The following is a 20,059-nucleotide window of genomic DNA, read 5'->3' on the forward strand; positions in this document are numbered from 1 at the left end:
TTTTTTAATGTTTCTTTGTTTTTGAGAGTGAGAGAGAACACAAGCGAGGGAAGGGTAGAGAGAGAGAGGGAAACACAGAATCCAAAGCAGGCTCTAGGCTCTGAGCTGTCAGCACAGAGCCCGGTGCGGGGCTCGAACTCACGGACTTTGAGATCATGACCTGAACCAAAGGTGGATGTTTAACCAACTGAGCCACCCAGGCGCCCCTGCCAAACAGCCTATTTTTGTTTGTTAGGGGGAAATGTATAATATTTTTCTCTTTTTTAGGCATAGAGCTCATTTGGCTTTTATTTTATTTTATTTTATTTTATTTTATTTTATTTTATTTTATTTTATCTTAATTTAATTTTATTTATTTTAAAGTTTATTTATTTATTTTGAGAGAGTCAGAAACAGAGCAAGTGGGGAGAGGCAGAGAGAGAGGGAGAGAGAGGGAATCCCAAGCAGGCTCAATGCTGCCAGCACAGAGCCTGAGGTGGGGCTCGAACTCACGAAACTGTGAGATCATGACCTGAGCCGAAACTGAGTCAGATGCCTAACCGATTGAGCCACCCAGGTGCCCCAGAGCTCACGTGGCTAATTTCATATGTATATAAACACACATAATTTTATACATACACACACGTCTATAGCTCTGCTTTGGATAGATTTGGAAGGAGGTGCCTGGGGGTTAGAGATGTTGTCTAGGATAGAACTTGCTAGTAAGAAATGAAGAAGGCATATATCTAAAATGAAAGAGACAGGAAACATCAACTTGAATATAATGCAGTAGGATAACGCCATTTCATATAGAAGCACCTAGCTTGGTATGCCTCCCTTGACCCTCAAGGCTGTTCTGGAAGGTAAAGCTATAGAATCACTACTTAGTATAGCAGAACAGATAGGACTTCTGTGGGAGATTACATAAACCGTTTATCCACCTTAACTGTTTGAGGGGATCTTTATTACATCAGTACAGTAACTGAGGCTTGTGATGATGACTCTCGGTCATGGAAAGTTCATAGTATATTTAAAATATTCTATAGTAAGGTAGGGGATATAGAATACATTTTAATTTCTCTTACAGATGGCAAGTATGAAAAATAAGATGTTTTAAAGGAAGCCAGTTTAGCTCATTTTCAGTGAAAACTGCTCTGGCTGTTCTGTCTTTGGGTACGTCACTCATCTGTCATGTTACATTGGCTAAGTGACTTCCTGAATTTGGGCCTGTGTTTTCTTAACTCTGAAAGGAGTGAATTTGGCTAATCTTTAAGGCTTAATCTGAATGTGAAAGGAATTCTGTCAAGTCACTTTTCCTAATATTTATAGTGCATTTGATTCCCTGCAAGTTCAATGCTAGGTTCCTATTTACAAAGAAACAGAAAGCTCAAATAACTAGATATATTTTTATGGTATTTTGAGCATTTAAATAATGCCTGACTATGAGGGTCTAGGAAAAATAAAACTGTGCTCTCTGTATACTGAGAGAAAGTTATTTCTCTAAGACACCAGAAAACATATGATAAGCTCAAGTTAGCTATATCATTTCCCGTGTTTGTAGGATTTAACAGCTTTTTTATATTGCTTGAAAAGTTTGAATCACTTATTCCCTTTTTGACCAGAGTCTAGAGCTACACTGAAACCATATATTCCCTTGGACTTGTGGTATTAAGACTTTAAATCAGAACTCTGATATGTAAATAGATTTTAGTGGTTCTTTTATTCTTTTCAGATTGTGTATAATTTTGTATGTAAAAATATTGTGTATACATTTTTTTTTCTAGAGAAAAACCCATTGTTTTTCTCAGATTCTCAGTGGTATTTCCTGCTCAGAAATGTTTTAAGAATCCTTGAGTTGTGGGCACCAATGTATTACTTCCCTGTCTTAATAAACAGGGAATGCTGAACAGGGTATATCTCCTCTGTGTGTCTGGGCCATCTGTAATACATTACTACATAGTTTCCTGTTGCTTGGTAGGATGGTTGTAGATCATATATTACAGTCAGGTTCTGAAAGTAGTTTGAAAGGCAAAGATGGTGAAGAGCCTGAATTACCTCAGAAATCAAATCCTTTATGTCATGTGTAAGTTGCCCTTGTAGCTGTCATCTGATTTAATCTGCTGTTCTCAAATCTGTTTTTTACTCCTTTTCTCTCCTTGGTGTAGGTAACTCAGATGATTCATCGTGAGCCAGATAAACGTTTAGGGGCAGAAGATTACCTAAAGCAGCAGCGTGGCAATGCCTTTCCTGAAATATTTTACACTTTCCTTCAGCCCTACATGGCCCAGTTTGCCAAGGAAACATTTCTTTCTGCCGATGAGCGCATTCTGGTTATACGGAAGGATTTGGGCAACATTATTCATAATCTCTGTGGACATGATCTGCCGGAAAAAGCAGAAGGAGAGCCTAAGGAAAATGGGCTGGTTATCTTGGTGTCTGTTATAACATCCTGTCTGCAGACCCTTAAATACTGCGATTCCAAACTTGCTGCTTTGGAACTTATTCTCCATTTGGCCCCAAGATTAAGTGTAGAAATTCTTTTGGACCGTATTACTCCATATCTTTTGCATTTTAGCAATGACTCTGTTCCTAGAGTGAGGGCTGAAGCCTTGAGGACATTGACCAAAGTTCTTGCCCTTGTCAAAGAGGTTCCTCGAAATGATGTCAATATCTATCCGGAATATATTCTGCCAGGCATAGCCCACTTAGCCCAAGATGATGCTACTATTGTTAGACTAGCCTATGCTGGTAAGAGTTTATTGTCCAAGAAATAGCCACTCATGTTTTTGAAGTTAGTGACTCTAATACGTCTTATTTCTCTGATTTCTTTGGGAATTCCAAGGGTGCATTGTGGTCCTTGAACTGTTTGTGTACAGTGTAATAATTTTTATAGCTGATCTCTTCCTGGGACTCAACTTTTGTGTGTATTCTTTTTTGATCAGAATTATCAAGTGAAAGTATATAATGCAGAATCTTACGATTTTACTGGGTATACTATATTTAATTTGGAGTAAGACTAATGTTTACAAGTATGTGCTCTGATCTAGTGTCTTTAGGCCTTTATAAAATTTCTCTGAACAGATCTGCTAGTTTGAATATCAGCTTTAGGATACAGGTCTATTGCTGTTGCAAAAGACAAATTTTGCTGGATAATTTGATGTTGAAAGAACTTAGCCTGTTACTGAATTTTAAGGTCCTTTACTATAGTGCTTAATTAAGGTGTGTGACTTCTTTGTGATGAGGTTATAACACTCCCACATGGTTGTTTTTTTTAAAATTTTTTGTAATGTTTATTTTATTTTTGAGAGAGAGCATGGCGGGGGAGGGATAGAGAGAGGGAGACACAGAATTTGAAGCAGGTCCCAGGCTCTGAGCTGTCAGCACAGAGCCCAGTGCAGGGCTTGAACTCACTGCGAGATCATGACCTGAGCCAAAGTCTGATGCTCAACCGACTGAGCCACCTAGGCGCCCCACACACCCACCTGTTTTACTTGTAATTCTTACTCATAAAATCAAGTGATACAGATTGATGTCTTTAGCTCCCCAGATTAATTTTGCATACTTTTTTTTTGAGTGGAATATGTCTCTGAAACATTAACATAATTTGTAGTTTATTTCTAATATCTGCTGGAAATCAGGGATTCTGTTTTGGTCTTTGTAAATAGTACATAATATGTGGTGATGATACTGTTACTTTTTTTGAAAGATACTAGGTTTATTAATTGTAGTCTTAGCCTGTCATTATCTTAATGGAAGATATGAAAAATGGTCTTTGGACTCTGGCCTTATCTCTAGGCACATCCACAAAGTGATTGGTGTTTGTTGAGTTTTTTTTCCTATACGTATATTTTTATTTATATTTATCCATTGCCTATTATTTATGGTTTCTGGTTTCCATAGCTGTATGGGTATACATGTCAGGCCTAAAAAATGCAGAATTTCTTTAATATACATATATTTTAGTTTATCATTTGTAACAAAGCGTATTTATAATTCATTTTGCAAATATAAATAATTGAACTAGATAGAATTAAATAAAAATGTATAAGTTTTAAAAACAAGTTATATCTTTCTTTAGCGTTTTGTGACCTACTGTTGGTCTTAGTTTGTTCTCAGTTGTGTTAAATAGTTAAGGTTCTGATGTGTAGGTGCTATATTAACATAGTGACAGTCAGTTACTAATAGTGATAGCATAAAAATAATAGTTACTATTTACTAAAAACCCTGTGTGTCAGAGCATCTACTGCTCAAGGTTGCAAGGATTGGTTGCAAGAGATATATAGATTTTAAGGTAGAGTCCAGATTCTAAGATACATGGGTTTTAAGAGTCTAAGATTTATATATCTCTTGCAACTAACCCTTGCAACCACCTTGAACAATAGATGGTTATATTACTTTCATTTTACAAGTGAGGAAATTGGGAATGGAAGAGGCTAAATAATATGACCTAAATGTATCTGGCCTCATTCCTTCTCAGTTCTCAGAGCTGCTGGTCTGTACCTTGATTCTGAAGCAGCTCTGCTTTTCTTTGGTCTTCTGGTTCTTTATAGTGGGAGTCCATGGTAACCCAGGGTCAGTGCTGGTACCTTGCAGTGTTCCTTCATCATGGCTTAGTACATGATAAAATTGCCTTTTTTTTTTTTTTTTTCCAGTAGAGCCAGAAATCTATTTGAACTTGAATGGGCAAATATAATTAAACCACACATGTCAGTAATTATAAAATTTTTAAATAAATTTTTGAATTTCTTTCACAGTATTCTTTTAAAATTCAGAAGTGGTATAGATTTGTATTTTGTGTGAACTTTGAAGTGTGTTGTGTCTTAGATGGGGAAATAGGCATAGATATACTAAGGTTTTAGAAGTGCCCAGGAAAGTAAGAGACTTTTCCTAATAAAGATACATTTATTAAAGTGGGGACATTTCATCTAGGATTTTGACATTTTATCAGAGGATGACCCAGATTCTCCCATCTTTAGGGTAATGGCCCAGATTCTCCTATCTTTAGGCATTGCACGGTATTCACATCTTGGGTATTTAGAGGTAAATTTTTGTTCTATTCAGAACAATGTTTAACCTGGTGGGGGTGGGGAGCGGGACTCTAAGATGAGGGTGATCACTGCATTTGACACACTTACAATGTCAACTCTTGTGAGATGCACCTTGCTTGTAGTAATGTTAAAAATTAAGGAAGAATTGAATAAGATAGTTAAGCTTTATGTTCAGTGGCATTTACTGCTAAGAAAGAAGAGAGTGCAGTTGTTGGTTGGTGTGATCATATGTTAAGCACAGAAATGGGGGCACCTGGGTGGTGGCTCATTCGGTTAAACATCTGACTCTTGATCTCAGCTCAGGTCTTGATCTCAGGGTTGTGAGTTCAAGCCCTGTGTTGGGCTCTACGCTGGGCCTGGAGCCTACTTAAAAAAAAAAAAAAAAAAAAAAAGGCACAAAATTGGAAGAGGAAGAAGGATGGGGGCACAGGCATAAATAAAAAATGGAAGGGAGAGGAGTTTTATGATTTTTACTTATATCAAGACAGGAAGGAAAAGTTAAACATTATAAGGATTTGAGATTATAATAATAAATTTCTCTCTTAATATAGAAAACATAGCTCTGCTGGCAGAAACAGCTTTGAGATTCCTGGAATTAGTACAGTTAAAAAATCTCAATATGGAAAATGACCCGAATAGTGAAGAAATAGATGAAGTTACACATCCCAATGGAAATTATGACACAGGTAGTATGACTTTCTTTTCCAGACTTCTTATTTATAATGAATTACTAATGTGGAGTTGTAAGAAACTATCATAATTTTCATGTAAGGTGAAAGAATACCATATATGTAGGTGGCAAAGATCCCTGGTGTCTGATTGTCCTATTCTCATACACTGTTATCTAACCAGAAAATGATCAGTTTGTTGTTTTTCAGCTACAATTGATTTGTGTCAATGGTAAAACTAGCCGAATCGTATAATTCTTCAAAGATGAAAGAAAAACATTGAAAACATCATAGCTAAAGAATTTAAACCTTTTCTCTGTATGTTAGCATACCTTGAGTATTCTCAAATCATGAACTGTGTTTATGTGTTTATGTCATACTATCTCTGATTTGTGTATCAAAACCCACATCTTTTACTTTAAATGAATAGATGTGATGGTAAACTCTTTGAGGTCAAAGTTCGTCTTAAGTTCTTTATATACATACAGCTTTTAGCAGGCTTTTAGTTAATGTTTATTGAGTTAAAGATTTAGAAGTAAAATAATACACTTAGTTCTAGTATGTTTCTGGTTCACAAAAGCTAGAGAAATCAAGTTTTGAGGTTTTTATGCTATAGATGATGGTAATGGCTCTATTGCTTGTTAGAATGGCGTCATTTTTAGACAGCATATATTATCTGCAGTTGAAGGCAATGGAATAATTTTGAACTTACAGAAGGTGTATCAGAAAGGAAATCTCCACTTTTTTCATGGAATTACTTAGAAAATAATACTGTCCTACATTCTATAACCCTGTAATTGGGCCTTTATAGATAAGGGAGTTAGGTGTTAAACCTTTTTGGGAGTTAATCTAAAGTTTGTCTTAATGTGAACATAGTATTTTGCATATCAGACCACCATATCCCTTAGCTGCACCAGGAGTGGCCTCTGTCCTCATTCATTTAGCTAAGGGATAATTGTTAAACTATAAGCTCTACATCAGGAAATTGTGTATCAGGCAATTGTGTGCTTGCTCTAAACACTAGAAATACACAGTGGTGAATAAGACAGAAAAGATCCTCTTGTTGAGCTTACATTTTAGAAGAAAAGGAAAAGGGGGAGGGTGAGTTGGAGAAGAAGGTGGTGGCCAGATCATGTAAAGCCTTGGCAGGATTTGCAGTGTATTTTCTGCTTTCTAAAATAAATAAACTGACCTTAAAAATGCTTCTAAAAGTATTAATTTGTACCATCAGATTATATCCTTAACCAGTCTGGTATTTGGAAGTCCTTGGTTAAGTTAACTTTATTGGTGGCAGTATGATCTTTTTCATGCTTTCCCATAGTTTTCTCCTTGAGCCTTAAAAATAGGCATGTTTCATTAGTGAGATGGTAACCGTGCTTGTGGCATCTGCTTATCAGATGTTGTTCTTCAGTTTATATTTCGGTTTCCCATCTATCCTTCAGAGCTTTGAATAGTGGAAACATATAGTGATTATAGACTTTTTATGGTGGCTTCTGTTAATCGTTCTGTTTCTCCAAGGAGTAAGAAAGACTAGGTCTGTATCTTGGGGGAAAAAAATGAATCCTATCTTTACTTTTTTTTTTTTTTTTTAGAGCTGCAAGCCTTACATGAAATGGTCCAGCAGAAAGTTGTCACTTTGCTAAGTGACCCTGAAAATATTGTGAAACAAACCTTAATGGAAAATGGAATAACACGGCTGTGCGTATTCTTTGGACGTCAGAAAGCCAATGATGTTTTATTGTCACACATGATCACTTTCCTAAATGATAAGAATGATTGGCATCTGCGTGGAGCTTTTTTTGATAGCATAGTTGGTATGTTTTTCCATTTGTTTTAAAATACATCTTTAAGATTTTGAATTATTCTCTCAAACAGTACTTCCATGAGGTCTGAGAGATAGGTGACGATACTACCAAATTTCATTAATAATGAGATGAGCTCCTAGTGTGTCTGTCTTTATGCTGCTTTTGGATAATGAAAGTCTTAGCCGATCAAGGGATTGGTTAATTGAACTGTGATATGTTCATATGAAGGAATACTATGTGGTTATTAAAAACTGTTTTAAAAGAATATTTGGGTGGCTCAGTCGGTTGAATGTCCCACTTCAACTCAGGTCATGATCTCATGGTTCATGGGTTCGAGCCCTGTATTGGGCTTGCTGATGTCAGCCTGTTGGTGCGGAGCCTGCTTTGGATCATCTGTTCCCCTTCCTCTCCCCCTTCCTCTCTGCCCCTCCCCTGCTTGTATGTATGTTCTCTTTCTCTCTCTCTCTCTCTCTCTCTCTCTCTCTCTCTCAAAAAAATAATAAATAAAAGAATAATGACTGGGAAAGTACCATTGAAATACTATTAAAGTGACTGAAGTAGGTTCTAGAAGGTAACAATAACAAATCATATGTTTATAAAGAGGTCTGGAATATACTAAGATTTGTATAGTAATTATCTCTGAGGCTGGGATTGTAGGTGAATATTTTCTTTATGTTTTCTGTATTTATCAAGTTTTTTTACAGTAAACGTGCATTAGAAAATAACTGTTGCAATCCGAAAATAAGATACAAGTATGATTGAATATCAATTAAAAAAACCAATTTATTTATTTATTTATTTTTAAAAGTTTATTTTTGAGAGAGAGAGAGCAAGCATAAGCGGGGAGGCAGAGGGAGACACAGAATCTAAAGCAGGCTCCAGGCTCTGAGCTGTCAGCACAGAGCCTGACATAGGGTTTGAACTCACAAACCATGAGATCATGACCTGAACCGAAGTCTGATGCTTTGCTGACTGAGCCACCCAGGTGCCCTGAAAGTCAGTTTAATTAGGAAAAAAATTAAAGCTTGCATGCTATGCTTTGTGTAAACTGAAAATGTATGAAAAATTATGTAGTTTTTTTCACTTTTTTAAAAGTCTACAATTTTTGATTTTTAGATTTATCTGCAGAAGAGAGACATTTTGTATTAGACCTACATGGCTCCAATTACATTTAGATTCAAAGTTAGGAAAAAAAATGGACCTTACTTATGTTGAATAGATTGTCATGTTTGATCCAAGATTTAATATTTTTCTTTTTGAATAATAACTGATCACTTTCTACCCATTTGTACTGACCTTTTCAATTTTATATTTGGTCAGTTATAAAATTGTGTGTGTGTGTGTGTGTGTGTGTGTGTAGTTACATCTGTACCATACGTTGACTATATGCCCTATACTGTACCTTTTATCCCAGTGACTTGTTCATTCATAACTGGAAGCCTGTATCTCCCACTGCCCTTCACCCATTTACCCATTACCCCATCCTACATCGCCTCTAGCAACCATGAGTTTGTTCTCTGTATTTATGGGCCTGTTTCTGCTTCTTATTTGTTTTTTAGTTTGTTTTTTGGATTCCACGTATTAGTCAAATCATATGGTATTTGTCTTTCTCTGACTTATTTAGCTTGATACCCTCTAGTCTTCCATGTTGTTGCAAATGACACTGTCTCATTCTTTTTTGTGGCTGAGTCATAGTCCATTGTGTGTATGTATGGGTGTGTGTGTATATATATATATATATATATTCTTTTTTGCCTCTCGTTTTTGCCTTATATATATACACACACACATATATATTTACATGTATATATATATATATATATATATATACACACATATATTTGTACACATACATACATACACACACACACACACACACACACACCACCCTTTATCTGTTTATCTATTGACAGACACTTGGGTTGCTTCCATATCTTGGCTGTTGTAAATAATGCTGCAATAAAGACAGGGATGCATATATCTTTTCAAGTTAGTGTTTTTAGTTTCTTTAGGTAACTACCCAGTAGTGGAATTACTGGATCATATAGTATTTCTCTTTTTAATTTTTTAAAAAACCTCTATACTGGGTTCTGCAGTGGCTGCACCAATTTACATTTCCACCAACAGTGCACAAGGATTCCTTTTTTTTCACATCCTTACCAATACTTGTTGTTTTCTTGTCTTTTTGATTCTGACCATTTTGACAGGTGTAAGGTGAGAGCTCATTGTGGTTTTGGTTTGAATTTCCCTGATGCTTAGTGATGTTGAACGTCTTTTCATGTATCTGTTGGCCATCTGTATGTCTTCTTTGGTAAAATGTCTCTTCAGGTCCTCTGCCTGTTTTGTAATTGGATAGTTTGTCTTTTTGGTGTTGAGTTGTGTAAGTTCTTTATATATTTTGGATACTAACCTCTTACCTGATATATCATTTGCAGATATTTTTTCCCATGCAGTAGGTTGTCGTTTTGTTTTGTTAATGGTTTTTTCTACTGTTTTGTATTCATAGATTCATCTCAGTCTTGCATCTTGGATTCATCTAACTGTTCCTACTATACTTGGCTTCTCAAATCTTTCTTTCTTGCCTTCTTCTTTCGTCTTATTTTTATTTCTTTTCTTTCTGGAAAAGATGGTGCTTAGAACTGCCATCTGTTGATCAATTCATATGTGCTTTGAGTCATGCCTTTATGTTATTTTTTTATTTTAAAATAATTTTTATTTTATAAAAGTAATACATGCTTTCTATAGAAAATTTGGAAAATACAGAAGCCAAGAAGGAAACAAATCACTTCTAATATTACAACCCATTATGACCTCTGTTTATGTTTTGGTGTTTTATTCCTGTAGGGTTTTTTTTTTTTTTTTTTTTTTCTGTTTCCATCCCATTTTTGCCATTTTGTTATGTATGTAATGAGGCACTGTTGTGTACCTGGTAAGATTAGGCACTTTGGAGCCAGCCTGTGGGGTTCATATTCTGTCTTTGTCATTTATTAGTTGTGGTTCTTGGGGGAAATCATTTAGTCTCTTTTTTGCCTTACTTTTCCTATTTGTAAAATGGGAATAGTAATAGTACCTATGTGTCGTGAAGATAAAATGAATTAACATATAATTGTACTGGGCACATAAGTACTATGTATATATTCTATTACTTTTTACTCTTACTATTTCTTAATTCTTTTTCTGGTAACATATATTCTAAGCATTTTCTCATGTCATTAAAATTTTTTTAAACCATAATTTAATAGATTAAAATATTCCATCATATTGTTTTACCAAAGTTTATTGCTTTTGGATATTTAAATTATTTTCATTTTTTCCCATCATATATAGATAATATTTTACGTAAATATTTACTTCTGATTTATTTTCTCAGGATAGAAGTCTGAAATTTTAATTAATGGGTTAAATTGTGCTCGCTTCGGCAGCACATATATTAATTAATGGGTTAAAGAATATGAATACATTTTTTAAACTCTTGATACATTTTAATAAGCTTTTCAAAAAAAGTTACGTCATTTTCCATTCTGGTCAGCATTGTTTGACCATACTACATACCCTTCAGCATGGAATAAGCTTTAGTTAATCTTTGCCTATTGGTATGTTAAAATAACTTGTTTTGATATCTATTTCTTTGCTTATCAGTGGAGGTGAAAAATTTTCTCATGTTGATTACTCATTTGTACTTCTATTAATTTTTTATTTATTTTGGCTCATTTATTTTCCTTGATGGCTTTATGCCTTTCTTGTCGATGTTTTTGAACCTTTCATAGATGTATATTAAAAACATTAACTTTTAATCATTGGCAAATACTTTTCCCAAGTAACTTGTTAGGTTAATAATCTGTTGGCTGCACATCTTTTTTTATAATGCTTTATTTTTCACACTTAACAGTTTAATTGATCTTTATTTTGGTCTGTGGTATGAGGTGAAATCTAATTTTCCTCAGATAAATAATCAGTTTTCCTGACACTATTTATTAAACATTTCATTTCTTTCCTATTGATTTATGAAGCTTATATTATCAACTGTTGCACGCTTATGTCTTTTAGTTTTAGTTTTCTGGGTATTCTATTCCCTTGATTTCTCATTTCTGTACTCAATATCATACACTTATATCTTAATTATATCCTATTTATAATTTAATTGTTTAATTTAATAATGTTATACTTATTTTAATTATATTTATAAACAACTTTAGTATCTGGTAGGATAAGTTCTCAAGATGTCAGTCTTAATTTTCAAAATATTTTGAGTTATTTTGGCTTATTATACATTTCAGTTTATAAAGTTCCTAAATATAACTCACTGGAATTTTAGGTAGTATTTTTCCTTTTATTAAAGAAAAAATAGCTTTTAAAGTTTTTTTTAAAATCTTATTTATTTTTTGAGAGAGAGAAAGACAGCCCCAAGTAGGATCTGTGCTGTCAGCATGGAACCTAACGTGGAGCCCAAACTCACGAACCATGAGATCCTGACCTGAGCCAAAATCCAGAGTTGGACCCTAAACTGAGTGAGCCACCCTGGCACCCCAAGAAAAAATTTCTATAATTACTTTTTCAATTATAGGAGAAATAGGTTTTTGTAAATTATTTAAAATCTGTAAAGTAATGTATGAAAAACAATAGTTGCATTTTCCAGAGGGATCTACTCTGGATTTTATTTTTGGTTTGATATCTTCACATTGTTGATTGCTGTATCTAATATTTTTATACTGCTTTTAAGAATTTTTGACATTAAAAAAATAGAAAAGAATTCTTGACTTTAGACTTTGTCTCTTGATTTTTTTCTGTGCCGCATGAAGATTTAACTCATATCATGCCCTGATCCCTCTTCCCCTCTGTTTTTGAGATGTAGATCACTATTTTCAGTGCTTTAGTTTTTCGTGTGCTATTTTTATAACTTTAAATAATTAAACCTACTTCTTACTGATCTTCTTCCCATTTGGACTATAAGGAGATGAGTGCCCCTTTCTTTCTGTCTCTCCTTTTCTTTGTTGGTTGGATATTTCAACCAGTTATTAGTTGACAGTTCAACTAACAAATATAGTGTTACAGTTGATAATATTTACATTTTCTTCTGTAGTCAGAATAAAGTCTTCTGCTTTGTACAGACTGATTCTGAAAATTCAAAGCTAAATTTACATGATTATAAATATGTAAATTTTGACTTTAGAGCCAAGTAATGTACTATATTTATATTTGCTTTCCCATAGTTCCAATGCCACAACTCCTTTATCACTTGAGAATGTTTACAGTGTCATCAATAGATTTTCCTTTATGTCTTCAGATTATTAAGGACATTATACATTTTAATTTACTTTTTATTTACACCATGATTTCTTGAAGAATTTTTTGTGCTGGAGTTTCAGATTCCTTTGTTTTCCTTTTTGAGAGAAGTAATACTTCTTCACTTTGTCTATAATATCAAACTTCTTTCTTACCAATTTTATCTGTTGCTTGTAATCTATTCCATTCTTCTATTTTTAAAATTTCTTTTTAATGTTTGTTTGAGAGAGAGAGAGAGAGCATGTGGGGGAGGGGCGGGGTGGGGAGAGAAAGAATCCCAAGCAGACTCCGTGCTGCTAGCATGGAGCCTGATACAGGGCTTGATTCCACAAACCATAAATGAGATCATCACCTGAGCTAGTATCAACAGTCAGACACTTAACTGAATGAGCCACCCAGGCAGTCCTATTCCATTTTTCTTTTTGATAACATTTTTGAAATGTATTGGCTTTTAGTTCTAATTTGGCTGATTGGTTTCTGAATCCTTGCTAGCAATTATCGGTTTTTCCCCTTGAATTCCTAGGTTCTATCTGCCATTTTGTATATTCTGCATTTTCTTTATTTTGCTGAAGTACATCCTCAAGAAACTTTCTTAGGAAGGGTTGCATGGGAAGTTAACCTGGGTATTCCTTGCATGTTGCAAAATAACTTATTTTTGTTCTCTTATTTTACTGGCAGTTTAAGTGTAAAATTTATTTCATAACTTTGGAGGTCTTGCTCTGTTGTGTTCTAGCTTCTGTTGTTAAATACTGTTTCATGAAGATCGTTTTCATTGTTTCTCCTTCCTTTTTAGGGGACGCGTTTGTCTTTCTGTAAGTTCATAAGATCTTTTTTTTTCCCTTGGTGTTCCAGCATTTCTTGGTGATTTGCTTTCGTGTGGATCTTTTTCATTTATTGTGCTGAGTAGGACGTACGATGTGCTCTTCTGGATTGTTGCTCAATGTATTTGGGTTTTGATTAGTTTTATTGTTTAACTTAATGGTATTTAACTTAATAGTATTCTACACCATCAGATGTAGAATAATCATGTAATGTTGCTTCTCTTTTTCAGGTGTTGCTGCCTATGTTGGTTGGCAAAGCTCCTCAATTCTCAAACCCCTGTTACAACAAGGTCTTAGTGATGCTGAGGAATTTGTTATTGTTAAAGCTCTTAATGCCCTTACCTGTATGTGCCAGTTAGGGCTACTACAAAAACCCCATGTCTATGAATTTGCCAGTGATATTGGTAAGTGTCTGTTTCCCAAAATTAGAAGGAGAAAATTAGGATGTTTTAAGAGAAATAAGTGATAGAGCATTGTAAAAGTTCTAGGAAATATAGAGTCAGATTTTCAATTTTATTGGCATGTGTGTGTGCGTGTGCATGAGCACTTGTGTTTGCATGTTTATGCATGCATGCTTCCCATATATGTTAGAAACAGGCAGGCAAACAAACAGGATCATTTGGTCTTCTAGCCCATCTTGGGAAATATCTCTTTGTTTTTATCTGTAGTTAAGTATTTAACTTGAAAAACAAATTTTTTGTTTTGTTTTGTTTAACATGATGTAGATAAAGTCCTTAACTGCTCTGAAGAGTCAACTTATTTTTTGAACACTTGACCACTAGTTAAGTTGAAATTGAATGTACAGGATTGTCTAGGACATCTCTCATTGCACTGATTGCCAGTTAAGAATTCATAGTGTTCAAGTTACTACTGTTAATAATTTTATTTATTTATTCATTCATTTATTTATGAGAGATGGCACAAGTGAGTGAGGGCAGAGAGCAAGAGGGGGCAGAGAGAGGGAGAGAGAGAGAGAGACACGTAGGGTTCACTTGGAACAGAGCACGAGCTAACCTGAAGTGGGTCTCGAGCTCACCAGAAGCAGGGCACGAACTCACAAATCATGAGATCATGATCTGAGCCAATGTCAGATGCTTAACTAACTGAGCCACCTAGGCACCCCACTGTATAATTTTATTAACCAATGAAAAGAATTAATGTTTGGTTTTTTATAGCATTTATCTGTTTCCCTCAACTTAAAATTCAGAATAAGGGTAAACAAATAAACATCATACGTACTAAAATTAAGAATATTTGGAACTTTTAGTCTCCTTATCGCATTTTAAGAAAGTAAGCAGTGTAATATCTCTGTCCTAAGAGGACATGGAATCTTGGAAAATTGCCTTTTTTGGATAAAATGTTTAATTGCTGTTGAATGTTTTGCTAAGGAAAATCAATAGAAAGCCAAAATTGGTCGGTTATAGGTTATTCTTAAGGCAATCCTCAGAAAAAAAGACAAAGGAGTTAGTATTTATTTTGACTGTTGAGACGATAGGTAGTAGCTAGTAGAAATGCATAAAATTTCTGGAAAATATAAAGGCATGACTGTAGCTTTTTAAAAAAAATTGTGACAAATTTAAGTATATGTAGGTTTCTTACTTTACACTCTAATATCTATAATTACTGTTCTTTTAGTTTTTAACCCTAATTTGGCTTGAATTTTTGATGATTATTGTAAAAATAATTATAAATTTAATAGAAATTGTTGAGTATTGGCACCACAATCATGATGAGAATCTCTATTACATTGAAATGTTAAGCTATAGAGTGCCATGTAGTATAAGGCAGATATAGAAAGCAGTGTTTCCATAATAATATTAAGTAGAAAATGTATTGTCTTAACATGCATATCTTGCTGTGTGGAATATTTTCCTGCTTATTTTCATTTCCTGAATTCTCACATCAGTGTTTTCTTTTTTCTCCTGTGAAAGTGGTATAACCTTTATGGGTCAAGTTTTTCTGGCTTTTGACTTTGAACTTCCTTATTTTAATGAATATTCTCTGTGTATAAATATGTACTTGTATGTTCTAATTTCATATAATACATTTCTTCTGTTACCTAATTACTTGGAAACTATTTTTGAGACTTTATAAGTAGCATTTTATTTTTCTGAAAAATGGATGTCTGTCAACTTTTAAAAAAATCATCATACAGTATTTTACCTGTCATATTTTTCAGAGATTTTTCTGGGTTCTGCTGTTTCTTGTCATTGATCATAGGATGAACAAATGGGACACTCTGTGTCTTTAGTTTAGCATCAAAATAAATGATTGTCTTTAGGTATAGAATAAACCCAATATGGTACAACTTCTTGGATGGAGAACTGCCTTAGAACTGGAAATGAATTTGGTACTATCTGTTGGGGGGCAAAAAAAGCCTTGCTGAGAAGAATCAAGTAGGCAATCATTGGTTGGCATTTTGAACTATTTCAAAGAAAAAACAGTTTTTAGAATTTTAGAAACACCTAAAGTATGATAAATCATACACATCTCTCTGTTCTGTTTTTATACGTAGTCTGTTGTGGTGAATCTTAAAGGGAATGATGGTGGTGACGAGGGCATCATGATTTCTTTGATGGTTTTTGAAAAAACTATATTCTTCCCACTTAGATATTATCAATACTCCCTTCCCTTGTGCTTGTCCCCAGATAATTGGAATGTATTGGAATAGAGAAAAGATCAAGTACACTGTTTTATAGGAAATCCTCTTGAATATTTTAGGTTCTTTGTATCAGTTAGCTACTTAGTGACACAGTGATGCTATACAGCAATCAACCACAGAATCTCAGTAAATGCTTCCAGTAATGTCAACTGTCATGCATCTGTGGGCTGTATGGGTGGCTCTGCTCTAGGCTTTGTATCTCCAGATTGGGGTGACAGTAATCCATCTGCCTCATTCTGGTGCCCATGTTAGATAGGGAGCAGTTTTCCAGGTTATGTTCTGGGTGATGGCAGAAGCATGAGACAGCAAGCTTAGCTGTGTAGCACATTTCGAGCCTCTATTATGTTGTATCTGGTAATATCTCATTGGCCAGAGCAGGTTAATAAGACCGAACTAAAAGCAAGAGGCAGAGAAGTACCCTTTGTATACCATGAGCACAGTAATAGAGGTAATGTAAAGAATTAGGACCAATAATTCAAGCTCATGCCTAACTCCTGCCAAGTCATTTTGAGTTTAGCTACTTTTTGGAGGTTTTTCAATGCTTTTCCAGTCCTCATTTTGCCTGTTGTCAAAGGGAAACTACCAACCCCTCTTTGTTGGATGTATCAGAGGCTGCATGGTGCTTATGAAATTATCTAACCTCCTTCACGTGTAATTAAAAGAATTGGAAATAGAACTTTGGAAACATACTTTGAACAAATTTTTTTCTCCTTTCCCCTTTTCTATAAGTAATATTAGCATGTGACAGTGTTATTTCTCTGTTACCCTAAATTTCTTACAAACTAATATCCTCTCAATGCTGATGCTTCTGCATACTCAGAACAAATATGTGCCTCTTTATGTGTATGTATATTTTTTTGCTTTTAGAAGTTTTATTTTTTTAAATTTTTTTTTAATGTTTATTTATTTTTGAGAGAGACAGAGACAGAATGCGAGTGGGTTAGGGGCAGAGAGAGGGAGACACAGGATCTGAGGCAGGCTCCAGGCTCTGAGCTGTCAGCACAAAACCCAACGCGGGGCTTGAACTCATGAGCTGTGAGATCATGACCTGAGCCAAAGTCGGACGCTCAACTGACTGAGCCACCCAGGCGCGCCTAGAAGTTTTATCTAAATCATGTGTTTAAAAGTTTGAATTTTATTCAAAATCTTTGATTAGTTGAAGTCATTGATATTCAGGTGTAATACACAATATAGTTAAAATAAAAGGGGTGAAAACATTCATTTACTTCTCTGGTTTAATCGTATATTTTAATCTCTTTAAGGATGGGCATCATGTTTTCTGCCTTTAGTTTCTACTCATAATGCCTTGTGAATGAATTTATGAAAGATATATTAGACTTGATCAAACCTTTTCATTAAAAAGAATGTCAGAGTAGTACTGTTTATATTCTTTTATGGTATTAATGCCGATATTTATGATAGGGAATATTATAATATCAGTATGTTGAGTTGAGTTTATGCCTTAGGATAATTGAGTATGTGAAAGCAGCTGATAGTAAAGTAACATTGTGGTATAATCCCTTTATTAGTTGTGTTATAAGGTGAAAATTTGTTTATCCTAAAATTTATGAGCATGGTTTAAATCCATACCTTTTTCTTTTCCTTATTAGCCCCATTTCTGTGTCATCCCAATTTGTGGATACGCTATGGTGCCGTAGGATTTATCACAGTGGTGGCTCATCAAATAAGTACAGCTGATGTATACTGCAAACTGATGCCTTACCTTAACCCGTATATTACTCAACCAATAATACAGGTATGCTTGTTCCAACTTGGAGTCAATCCTCTCCAAACTGCACCCCTTAAAAAAAGGTTTAGAGAGTCCTATTTTTATTTAAATTTACAAAGATTTAAATTGGGCTACAGCATTTTCACGTTCCTGTAAGTTGATGTTATTGGAACAAACAGTACTAAAGGTGAGAAAAGTTCAAGAGACTTATGTTATCCATCATGTTATGCATAATATAGCACCTACTAGTTCATACTTTATTTTCTTATGTGCAGTGTTGTAAAACATCTACTGTTAACGGGAAATGCAGTGGAAACATATATTGATGGACCTCTGCTTTTATTGTAAAAAATATAACTGATTTCAGCCAAACTCAGCATGTATAATAAATTGGAAAAAGCCTTTTACGGATGTTTGGTTTTTTGGACCACTAACTGGTTCTGATTTCTTCTCTGTTCTTTTTCTTTTTTTAAAAAATCTAATCTTTTAAAATCTTATTTAATCTTTTTTTTTTTTTTTTTAATCTAATGACTTGTCTCCCCCACTCCCTTCCCAGTATAGCACTTGATGATAAACTTTGGGTATTTGGTTTGTATAAGGCAGTTTTTTACCCAGCTTGTTATACCCTTCATCTTCCTGGAAAGCTCATTATCAAAATACATATCTATCTAAATTGAGTGAACTGTTGAGATATGATTCTGTTTGTTAAAATACTGTGAAATACCCAATTTTTTAGTAAAACTGTGTTTCCCTTTTTCAAATTCATGTGCTTCTGGCTCCTAGTACTTTTATGTTCCAATGTACCTTCCTTTGGTTGGAGAAAATGACATTGGATATCTTCTGGAGATGAGGAGGCTTGGCTGTGCCTTCTGTCCTTTTCCTCATAGATTTATCCGTTTCTGAGGGTCATCATTCTTTTATTTCATAGTTTGTAGAATTTCTAATTTTTATCTCAGCAATTTATATACATATATAAGGTAATATTACTAGAAAATATGCCTTTTTTATTTCTTTTATTTTTTTAAGTTTAAGTAATCTCCACACCCAATGTGGGGCTTGAACTCGACTCCAGGATCGAGAGTTGCATCTCTTCCAACTGAGCGAGCCAGGCACCCCATCCATCTTCCTTCCTTCCTTCCTTCCTTCCTTCCTTCCTTCCTTCCTTCCTTCCTTCCTAACAGAGAGCACACATGGGAGTAGGGGAGGGGGAGGAGCAGAGGAAGAGGGAGAGGGAGAATCTTAAGCAGGCTCCATGCTGAGCATGACACCCCTTTCTTTTAAAATTTATTGAAGTTCCCTTGGAAATCAGGTCTAGAGAGTCTTACTACTTTTAACTAGTTATTCTGTTTAGAAGTTTGTGAGGGGCACCTGGGTGGCTCAGTCATTTGAGTGTTCTACTCTTGGTTTTTAGCTCAGGTCATGATCCCAGGGTTCAAGCCCTGCCTTAGGCTCTGCTCTGAGTGTGGAGCCTGCTTAAGATTCTCCCTCTGCCCCTCTCTCCCTGCTTGTGCTCGCTTTCTCTAAGATAAAAAATTTAGAAGTTTGTTTATTAAACTCTTATAAAACAGTGTGGAGAAAGTATCCTTGGGAATTAAAAATTACTTGCGTTTGTAATAACTTAGTGGTGGTTTATTATAATCTGACACTAAAAAATAAATTTGACATTAAGTGTTTTTTAAGAAATCTGCATCACTCTCTTTGTTTTCTCAGGAAAAAATATATATTTCATATTTCATAATAAAAAAAATATATATGGTTTTATTTTCTGAGAGACCAGGATTAGGAGTTGAGAGGCTAATGATACATATGCTTCATAAATCTTACCTTTCTACAATTTGAGTTAGACAAAAGATACCATTTTATGCTGGTTTCGCCTGGCTAGTTTACCAGGTAGTTAAATAGGTCCAAAGAAAGTCCTCTTGGTTACTGTTAGTATGCTCATCCTTTTTATTATATATGTGTTGACAAGGAGGGTGTCCTTGGGGATAATAAAAGGAAGGATTTTATGAGCTCTGTGGAGAGAGTAATATTTTTTAGAAGTGGTTGAAGCTACTGAGAAACCTA

General features: G+C 34.6%; 1 protein-coding gene across 5 annotated transcripts in view; it reads left to right on the top strand.

The window, feature by feature from the left end:
• PIK3R4 (phosphoinositide-3-kinase regulatory subunit 4) overlaps positions 1-20,059 on the top strand; it is a 199,451-nt gene that overhangs the window by 135,710 nt on the left and 43,682 nt on the right. For all 5 annotated transcript variants that reach the window (XM_042998257.1, XM_042998259.1, XM_042998258.1 and 2 more), the window contains 5 exons: positions 2,145-2,727; positions 5,579-5,713; positions 7,288-7,509; positions 13,835-14,008; positions 17,877-18,022. In XM_042998257.1, coding sequence (XP_042854191.1) covers positions 2,145-2,727; positions 5,579-5,713; positions 7,288-7,509; positions 13,835-14,008; positions 17,877-18,022 — 1,260 coding nt within the window. The remainder of the gene's footprint in view (positions 1-2,144; positions 2,728-5,578; positions 5,714-7,287; positions 7,510-13,834; positions 14,009-17,876; positions 18,023-20,059) is intronic.

The sequence above is a fragment of the Panthera tigris genome, chromosome C2, assembly GCF_018350195.1.
Source record: "Panthera tigris isolate Pti1 chromosome C2, P.tigris_Pti1_mat1.1, whole genome shotgun sequence".
NCBI lineage: Eukaryota > Metazoa > Chordata > Mammalia > Carnivora > Felidae > Panthera > Panthera tigris.